The sequence below is a fragment of the Phaethon aethereus genome (genome assembly GCF_964289735.1).
Source record: "Phaethon aethereus genome assembly, chromosome: 1".
NCBI classification, from domain to species: Eukaryota; Metazoa; Chordata; class Aves; order Phaethontiformes; family Phaethontidae; genus Phaethon; species Phaethon aethereus.
The window spans coordinates 58,447,218-58,457,256 of NC_138575.1; the positions used below are offsets into that span (position 1 = coordinate 58,447,218).

A 10,039-nucleotide genomic window follows, 5' to 3' on the forward strand; every position below is an offset into this window, starting at 1 on the left:
TCTCTTGCAGGTACAGCATCGTCTCGACTGAAGAGGATGGACACAAGGTCTCCTCGCTGGGCAGCATGAATGGGCACAGCCGGAATGGGAAGGGCCATGCCCCCCGGCGGAAGCACCGCAACCGCTTTGTGAAGAAGAATGGCCAGTGCAACGTCTACTTTGCCAACCTGAGCAACAAGTCTCAGCGCTACATGGCTGACATCTTCACCACCTGTGTGGACACACGCTGGCGGTACATGCTTATGATCTTCTCTGCTGCCTTCCTGGTCTCCTGGCTCTTCTTCGGCTTCCTCTTCTGGTGCATCGCTTTCTTCCATGGTGACCTCAATGCACCAGCAGTGGGAGGCGGTCCCTCTCTCCTCAAGCCCTGCATCATGCACGTGAACAGCTTCCTAGGGGCTTTTCTTTTCTCAGTGGAGACACAGACAACCATTGGGTATGGCTTCCGCTGCGTGACTGAGGAGTGCCCACTGGCCATCATGGCAGTTGTGGTTCAGTCCATCGTGGGCTGTGTTATTGACTCCTTCATGATTGGCACCATCATGGCCAAGATGGCAAGGCCCAAGAAGCGGGCCCAGACCCTCCTCTTCAGTCACCATGCGGTCATCTCCGTGCGGGATGGCAAACTGTGCCTCATGTGGCGGGTGGGCAACCTGAGGAGGAGCCACATTGTGGAGGCCCATGTCCGAGCCCAGCTCATCAAACCCTACATGACAGAGGAAGGGGAGTACCTCCCTCTGGACCAGCGGGACCTCAATGTGGGCTATGACGTGGGCCTCGATCGTATATTTTTGGTGTCACCCATTATTATTGTTCATGAGATTGATGAGGAGAGCCCACTCTATGGGATTGGCAAGGAGGAGCTGGAGACGGAGAACTTTGAGATTGTTGTTATTCTGGAGGGGATGGTGGAAGCCACAGCCATGACCACACAGGCACGAAGCTCTTACCTCGCTAGTGAGATCCTTTGGGGTCACCGTTTTGAACCAGTTGTGTTTGAGGAGAAGAACCACTACAAAGTGGATTATTCACGCTTTCACAAGACCTATGAGGTAGCTGGCACGCCTTGCTGCTCAGCCCGGGAGCTGCAAGAAAGCAAGATGACTATCCTACCTTCCCCCCCACCTCCCAGTGCCTTCTGCTATGAGAATGAGCTGGCTCTTGTCAGTCAAGATGAAGATGAAGATGAAGACGAAGATGAAGTGGGTGTGGTGTTAGGGGGCGGCACTAAAGAAGAGGGAGGCGTCATCCAGATGATGGATTTTGGAAGCCACCTGGACCTGGAGCGGCTCCAAGCAACTCTGCCCCTAGATACAATCTCATACCGCAGGGAGTCGGCCATTTAACTCCTCCAGCCTCCCCATTCCACACCCATCGCCCACCGTCTCCTCCTCCATTCTGCACCCGTACGTAGCTGGATATGTCCCTTGCCCACCAAAAAATGCCACCCGTGACTGCCTGTCAGCCCCTGAGTACATCAAGGCCTAGAGCTGCTCTGATATATTCCCTTTCCCTGAAGTCTTACTGCCTGGAAGAGGAGTGAGGATACGTTACTCTTCCAGTGCGTGCAGCTTATGCTAGGATCCCTTTCCTGCCCAGAGATAGGAGAGCAGCATGCCTGATTTCTCATCTCTGGAGAGGCAACAGGAGTCCGTGCCCTCAATGGACAGACCGGGACCCACAGCAACAGTTTCTGCTGATGAGGGAATGGCAGACTTTCTGTTCCCTCTTGACGTGGGTAGGCCCCATGTCTGTCAAGAGTCATGACCGTCACTAGGAGAGGAGCGATACCTAAGCATTAACCAGATGAGGATGGACGGGAGAGTTCAGGACTCCTGGAGGGAGTGGGGAAGGATCTCAAGGGAGGGGTTTACTTGCATGTTTACTGCTTGTTGCACATGACTCTGTATATAAAACAGATTGAGAACTGAAATCCATATTCTTCCACTGCAAATGCCAAGCTAGGAGACAAGGACGCTCTACGTAGCCTGCTCTGCACTCTTCTTGGCTTTTGGCGTCTGTCACCTCCAGAAGCAGCTCGGCTCCACGGACTCAGACCCAGTTCTCCCAGTCCTCTTGAAAAACATCTGAAAATACTGCTCCTCTCCCAAGATGTCTGGCAGAGGAGGCAGGGCCCTGTGCTTGCACACTCAGACTGCTCCCTGGCACAGTGCGGCCGGGATGATAGACAAGTGACCTGACTGGACAGCAGACCCTCAACTTGCTCCTTTCACCTCCTCCGTTCTTCTCCCTGCTGCCATCAGCTGTAAAACTGAATTTGTAACTATTTATTTTTAATAAAGTCTAATATCCCAGGGGGAGATTTGGAAGCAGAGGAGAGATCCCAAGGCTGCAGCCTGGTATAAAGACTGATGAGTGTTATTAGTGCTGGTGTTTGCTGTTGGTACAGCATTGTTGTCTGGAAGATGCACCATGAGAGCTCCCTTGTTCTGGGCCTCCTTGGTGAAGAGCTACAATAAGAGGCTCAGAGAATTTGCTCGGGGAGAAGATCATACAAAATGTATGGAGGGAAGCATTTGCATTAAAATTACCAGTAGGATGGGTCAAACAATCCTGCTTGCTTTGGAGACAATGAGAATTTTGCCCAGGGAAGGGTTATAGATATGCTTGATGAAGAGGAAGACAGGTCCACTGCTCAAAAAAGCTATTAAAAACCCAAACCCTCTTTTTTTTGCTAGAGGCAAGTAAGAACTAGGGGAAATGAGGGAGGGCATCAGCTGGAGCTAGACCTGTAACATCGCTTTGCTGTCATTTCACAAAAGACACAAAAACCTGGTGAGCCTTTTACTTTAGGAGCAGCAGAATCACTCCTCCAAAACTGCAGAAGGTATGGGGACAGAAGGACAAACAGGTAGCTCAGGAAGCGGCTCTGGGCACCCAAGAGTTGTGCTATGGGGGGAATGGCTGAAGAAATTATGTCAAACCTCTGATCTACAAAGCAGAAAACCAGCATCTCGATATTAATTTGGAATTGGTTCAAGAAGCAAGATGAAGGGGGGAAGAAGCAGAAGGGGAAGGAAGGAAATAGCAGGAGAGGGGGGAAGAAGCAGAAGGGGAAGGAAGGAAATAGCAGGAGTGAGAGGAAGAAGCAGGCAGAGCAGGCAGGCGGAGGAGGAGGAAGGGAAAAAGAAGAGAAAGTGAGGTAATACTGGAGTGCATTTGAGAAAGAGCAGGGATAGACTAACAAGACGGGTCTAGACCCGGACGTGGCCATTTCTCGTCCTGGTGCGCAGGTTCTGTGGTGGGACAGCTGCCCTGCACGAGCCTTGCCAAGAAGGGAAGAGGAGCTGGTGTGAGGATGAGCGAAGAGCAGACAGGTGACAACCGAAGAGCAGAGCATCAGAAGAGGCAGCGGAAAGGAAAGGCTTTGCACCTGATGCCTCCTTCTCCTCCCATCGGGCACAGAGTGGGGAAGGAACTTGTGGGTTCTGGTGTCTCCTGGCTTTTCCCATGTACGACTTGATATGCAGACTCATTTTTCTATGTGGGTCCATGTCTCACCTCTCCTCCCCATTATGTTAATTAATGAAGTCCCTCCCTCCTTTTATTAATTATTTATTTTCCCCAGGGGGAATAAGCAGGGGCTGGTATTGACCTGGCTTTTAATACAGCTTTCAGTGCCGGCTGCCCTCCACTGGCCATGGCAGTGGAATCAAACTAATGGATCGACAGAGACGGACTCTGTGTGTGAGGACATGGGCATCGAGGGCACAGACTGGGGTGGTGGCCACCAGGAGAGGGGGAACCCGCATGGCTGGGCACCCCCACGCCACCCCCACAGCCTTTGGAGGCAGATGGCAGCGCTTGGTGGGGATGAAGCGCCCGTGGTCTGTTAGCTCTTGGGAGGCTTATCTCCAAGGAGTGAGCTCCCAGGTAGCCCAGGCAAGGATGGAGCGGCTGAGGTGCACCAGGGACATGGGCCATGCACAGCTGGGGCAGTGGGGACAAAACACGGGCCAGTGCTGCCACTCCTTCGCTTCAGAAGGCAGGACTCAGGCGAAAAATGGGAAAAGGTTGCAATAAGGCTAAGGGAACAAGCATCACGTGGCCACACTGGGATCCTAGCTCCTCTCCATATGTTTGAACCTGCTGGCCCTTTTCATGGCATGTTTGGCATCATGGTGGAGAAGACAGCAAGGCATTGAGGAAAACCCAGCTAAACCCCTGCCATTCTCAATAAAAGTGGGAGAAAGCTGGCAATGCTGTCACATCATCAGAGAGGGGAAAGAGCTGAGGAGGACCCAAGGGAGAGAAGAGGGGCTGAGGGGAGAGGGGAGAGGGAAGGAGAGGAACCGCCAGAGTGCGGGAGAACAGAGGTGGTGGGTAAACCTCTGCCCGTCAGGCGCTCCTCCCACAGCGGTGCTTATGTTGCCAAAATGGCACTTTCCATGGGCACACACAGGCCATCTGACTGCATGGTGCGGTCACTCCTCCCTGTGAAAAGTGCTCTTCTGCCTCCGCAAGCTGCACGCGTGCCCACCGGCCCTGCTGATACACAGCGGTATGTACATCCTTCAGCACAGCGATTTCTGTACCTGCACGCTCGAATCACAGAGTACTCGTCCCCAAGTACACACTGCACATGCCTACATGTGTACGCCACACACATGGGCACAGCCCATCCTATACTACAACTTCACCCCATAAACACCCAACGACATACACACAAACGTCATGCGGCAGCAGCATCCATCTCAACAAGGGCCCCTCTGGCTGTACGCTGGGGATTCCTTTATGCAGCCCATGAAAGGCCACCAGGAGAATCCACCTTGGAAGGCTGTTTGCTATAAAGAAGCCTGGACATTTTTAAGGAGTCTGCAAATCAGCTCTCCAAGCCATTCACAGCTGTAAACACAACTGGTATTTTTGTGTATGATATGTGGAGCATCACCTTCAGAGGGGTGACGCTTTCTTATCCTGTGCTCTCCAGAGAAGACACCTCTATTTCCTGCCAGGGCACGACGTTCCCGGCCTCCTTCCTTCCTCGAGGATCTGACAGAGGGACTGCTTCCCCAGGACCTGCCCCTAATCCTGAGGGGCTGGCAGCTTGCTTTTCAAGAGGAAGACACTGCTGCTTTGTTTATCTGCCCACAACCTATGTTTTTTTCCTGTCTTACTTCTGAATTATTTCTTTGGCTCATTACTGAAAGCTATTCAAACTCCAGAAAGATAATGCGGAGAGGAAGGACATTCCCTGAGAATAGGATCCAGGCACTGGTTCAGATCCTCCACCCCATGACAACTAACTACACTGCTGTCACTCTTCCCAGCTTTCAGATGACTGTTGTTATTGTTTTAAATGACACTTGAGAAACTTGTTTCATGTTTTATTTTTGGCAACACTTTTGGATAACCATTTTGAAAAGAAACAGTCATTGGCACCTTTCAACTCACCCAAAACTTGCTCAGCAAAACACTTTGATGCACACTGCAACTAAAAATATTTTCAAGAAACACAACAATAATCTCAAATGGGGAGAAAATGGGTTTGGATTTCCGTGATCAGGAAATGGTGTTGAAAATGTCTTGCTGCTGAAGCAATGCATTCCTTTTCAACCCAGCTCAGTTTTGTCCAGGTTTTGCCCAGGAGCAGAGCCAGGCATGCCGCTGCCCTCGCGGCTGGACGCAGGTTCGTGACCTCTGTGCGGCAAAATGCCTCTTCCGTTCCCCTTGAGCTTTAGCAGCCCTTCTTTGCCTTTGCAGGAGGGCCCGAGGTCTTGCCCAACTTTTGGACAGGCAATATGAAGTGGCCATGGTTTTAAACATCATCCAAAAACCAAACCAACAGAAAAAAAAGCCTTACCTTCCAGGCCATCAAGGGCTTGCTCTTGCCCCTGCGAGGTCAATGAGACTTTTGCCATTGCCTGGGGTAAGAGCAGAGCTGGGCCCCAGTGGAGCGCTGCTATTGGAAAACCCCGCGGGCGCCAGCCCTGCGCTAAATCCGCAGAGCCGGGATGGATTATTGCCGGCTGCACAAGATGGGGAGAGGAGGAAAGGCAGGCTGCTGGGATGCTGAAAGCACGGGGCACCGTAGGGCCAGCTGGGCAGGTAAAGGGGGACAGCAGAGGGATGGGGAGGAAGGGGAGGCAGCCTGTCCAGGCAGCCGCCCGTGGCACGGTGTCCCACAGCCGGGGGGATGCCACAGCAGGAGGAGCAGAGACGGCAGCAGGTTCTTGGAGGGGCTACACAGGCTTCTCCTCCTGCCGCGGTCAGCAGGGTGGGGGTCCTGCCTTCCCCAGCCCCCGTGTGCTCCTGCCGCAGGACGCAGCGCCGGGAGGCCGAGCGGCACGGCACCAACCGGGGAGCCCGGCCCTTGCCCGGCCTCAGAGCACCATCTAGAGATGAAAGCAAGGCTGGCATCCCCGCAGGACCCGGCATCTCCGCAGGACCCGGCATCTCCGCAGGACCCGGCATCTCCGCAGGACCCGGCATCCGCGCGGGTCCCGGCACCCCCACAGGACGCGGTTCCGCGGGCTGGCCCAGGGCTGCCGGCAGCCCCGGCGGTGGGGTGACACCGTGGGGCTGGGGCACGGGCAGTGCCGTGGGTCAGAGGTGGAAACGTTTGACCCTGAGGGAAGGCAGGCTCTGAGGGCACCGGCACCCACCGCCAGCTCTGCACCCATAACCTGCAATAAAGGTCAGCCCACCTGACAGCCAGGCCGGGGCTTTAACAGAGAGGCCGCTGACTGGAAGCAGTTCAGGCACCCGCTACCACTTCGATTTCGGGGAGAAGCCTGCAAAGCCGCTCCAGCCCCGGGAGGTTAGGCAGAGACGATCTGGGTTCGGAGTCGGCTCTTTCTGGTTGCCGCCTTGCTGCCTGCCTGCCCTCCAGTCATCGCCTCACAGCCCCGCCTGGTTGCACGTGCTCAACGTATGAGATTTGCTCCCTTTTTTCCTATTATCTGGTCCCTTGGCATGACAGGCACAACTCATGGCTGTGGCAGGGCGCTGCTGCCTGCCCCCGGCCAGCATGCTCCCCCGGCAGGGGAAGGGGCAGCGAAACTGCGTGGGAGTGGAGAAACGCCCCTCGCCCGTGTGTGTGCTCTCAGGTTTGCAATGCCCCGAAAGTTCTTCTAGCAACCAACCTTTTCATACCCCCTTGGGACATTAGATAATGACACCCTGGCTTGCAAACTGTACAGAGTCTCCTGGGCTTCTCCCAGTTCCCGGGGAATGCGACACCAGCAGAGTGTATTCGCTTACCTGTGAAGACATCCCCTCCAGAAGGAAGTATCTAGTGGGGGCAATCCCTCTGCTCTCTGGGCAGCCTGGCCCACAGACCCCAAGTGATTCACTGTCAAAGTCAGGTCAGCATGGAAAGAGGAAAAGCATGTTGCCAGGCGGAGCCATGTGATTTCGCTGCCCTGACCCCTGCGAAGAAATTCAGGATGGACACAAACACCATCCTGAAATAGTCTGTGAGACACTGGATATTTGAGCTTTAAAAGTTTTTTTTGGCCTCTGAAATTAGCAGGATTATTTTGGTGCTGGCCCTGGATTTGAAATAGCACGTCTTGAAACCTGGGACCTGGTAATATTTGGGTCCCTGGCTGCAGTGCATTGGTAGAGTTGTTTGAATGTCCCAGGGCTACTGTCACCGAAAGAGTCAGCTGAAGGCCTGGATGACAGAGAACCTCGTCACAGAGCCGTGCGGCCGAGAGAGTAAGGAGCCTGAAATTGCTTCTGGCAGATGATCAGATGCCCACCCAGCAACACTCTGCATGTCTGTCAGGGACCCAACACTGGCCTGCGCACCACTCCTGGGGTATTGAACAGGGGAGGACGAGCTGACGCAGAAACTCCGGAAAAGACTTTGGAGATATATATAACACGACCTGCAGCCTGCACATGCTTCTCTCAGGGATAAAATAATGAATCAGTTGGAGAGTGGGTGCGAGCACATGACAGGCGATGCAGACCTATAGCAGAACACTTGATGCGACACAGAAGGAGCTGGTTAAATGTGACTAGAGCGGAGCCGTCATTTAGCTCCGGGCTGCTGGGTTATACCACACGCCTTTTGCTCTCCAGGACACAGTGTTGTGCTCACTAGCAACCAGGCTGCCTTGAAGACAGAAACTTATGTGACCCATCCAGCGCCGCCCTGGGCTGTGGGGGAAGCCGGGGGAGCTGCGATGAAAACCAGCTCTGGAGCGGAGACCTGTGGACGCGGGGTGACTGGCTGCACCCGGGGTGCCAGGGTTAAGGAATTGGGAGCCCCGGAGTGCCCAAGGAGCCAGCGGTGCTCGGTGAGCTGGTAGGGGCTGGTGGGACAGAGCAGTCTGAAGTTGGTGGAGGAGAGAAGTCAGGGTGAGAGCGGCTGGCAGCGAATGCTGCAGAGGAGGTACGGTGTGCGCTGGTGTTGTATTGGCTGGATGAAGCTGCTCGCTCCCTGCTGCTCTATTTGAGACACATCTCTCATGCAGCAGTCAGATGGTCTCACGAGCTTGAAATGCACTGTCAGCTGCTAAAATGCAAGAGCAATTTGTGAAAAACATGGGATTTTCTCAGTTATTGTAATTATTTCATAATTCATCCCATGCAGAAGCTTTTGGAGGTCTCGGGTCTTCAATGGCCCTGTTGTGCCTGCTGCTGCAGTCACAAGAGAAGGGGCAGCTCCTGTCCTCAGCCAGAAAAGAAGAGAAAGGGGATGGAAGCGGCTGACAGCAAGGCAAAGTGACTTGCCCAAGATCACAAAGCAGTCAGTGGCAGAAAGGGGAATTTAACCTGCCACTGAGGGTTTAACCTGTCACCTCTCTGCACAGCTGGGGACTTTGCGAGCAATATATGAACCGGGAGTGGTTCCCAGAACAACGCTCTGCCTATCCTGTATCCACAGCTGCAGTGAAGCTGTGGCCAGGATGTTGCACCTCCCAAGGTACGTGCACAACGCCCATCATCTTCGTACCGCTGCCTACAACTCCAAGTGTAGCACATATTCCCAACTCGAATACCCCCAGACCCCAGACATCCAGATGTAGGAACTGGGAGCCATCAGGCCACAGTGCTTCCCCCAAAATAGCTGTATTAGGTTTGCGTGGCTAGGTTTTCGTAGCGGGTGGGCTGCAGGGGTAGCTTCTGTGGGAAGCTACTGGAAGCTTCTCCCATGTCCTATAGAGCCAGTGCCAGCTGGCTCCAAGAAAGACCTGCTGCTGGCCACGGCCAAGCCCATCAGCGACGGTGGTCATGCCTCTGGGGTAACAGAGTTAAGAAGGGGGAAAAAAATGGCAACAGCAACTTCAGTCAGAGAGAGGAGCGAGAATATGTGAGAGAAACAACTTTGCAGATGCCAGGGTCACAGCAGCAGGAGGGGCAGGAGGGGCTCCAGGCGCCGGAGCACAGGGTCCTCGGCAGCCGCTGGGGAAGCCCGTGGTGAGGCCGGCTGTGCCCCTGCAGCCATGGAGCTCCATGCTGGAGCAGATCTCCACCTGCAGCTTGGGGAGGTTCCCACACCAGAGCAGGGGGATGCCCAAAGGAGGCTGTGACCCTGTGGGAAGCCCACGCTGGAGCAGGCTCCTGGCAGGGCCTGTGGCCCCGTGGGGAGAGGAGCCCAGGCTGGAGCAGGTTTGCTGGCAGGACTTGTGACCCCGCAGGGGACCCAGGCTCGAACAGTCTGTTCCTGAAGGACGGCACCCCACAGAGGGATCCAGGCTGGAGCAGTTAATGAGGAACTGCAGCCTGTGGGAAAGACTCATGCTGGAGAAGTTGGTGGAGGACTGTCCCCCGTGGGAGGGACCCCATGCTGGAGCAGGGGAAGAGTGTGAGGAGTCCTCCCCCTGAGGAGGAAGAAGCGGCAGAGACAACATGTGATGAAATGACCACAACCCCCATTCCCCGTCCCCCTGCACCACTCAGGAGGCAAGGAGTGGAGCTGAGCCCAGGAAGAAGGGAAGGGGTGGGGAGAAAGTGTTTTAAAATTTGGATTTATTTCTCATTACCCTGAATTGATTGTTAATAAATTAAACTAATTTCCCCAAGTCAAGTCTGTTTCACCCGTGATGGTAATTGCTGAATGATC

At 54.3% G+C, this 10,039-nt stretch overlaps 1 protein-coding gene across 1 annotated transcript; it reads left to right on the plus strand.

Annotated features, from left to right (window-relative positions):
- KCNJ4 (potassium inwardly rectifying channel subfamily J member 4) lies at nt 1-1,346 on the plus strand (the record flags this gene model as incomplete). Its single annotated transcript, XM_082009875.1, has 1 exon — nt 1-1,346. Exon 1 carries the CDS (start codon nt 66-68, stop codon nt 1,344-1,346), a length of 1,281 nt encoding a protein of 426 aa, XP_081866001.1. The 5' UTR covers nt 1-65.
- Nucleotides 1,347-10,039: the final 8,693 nt, after the last annotated feature.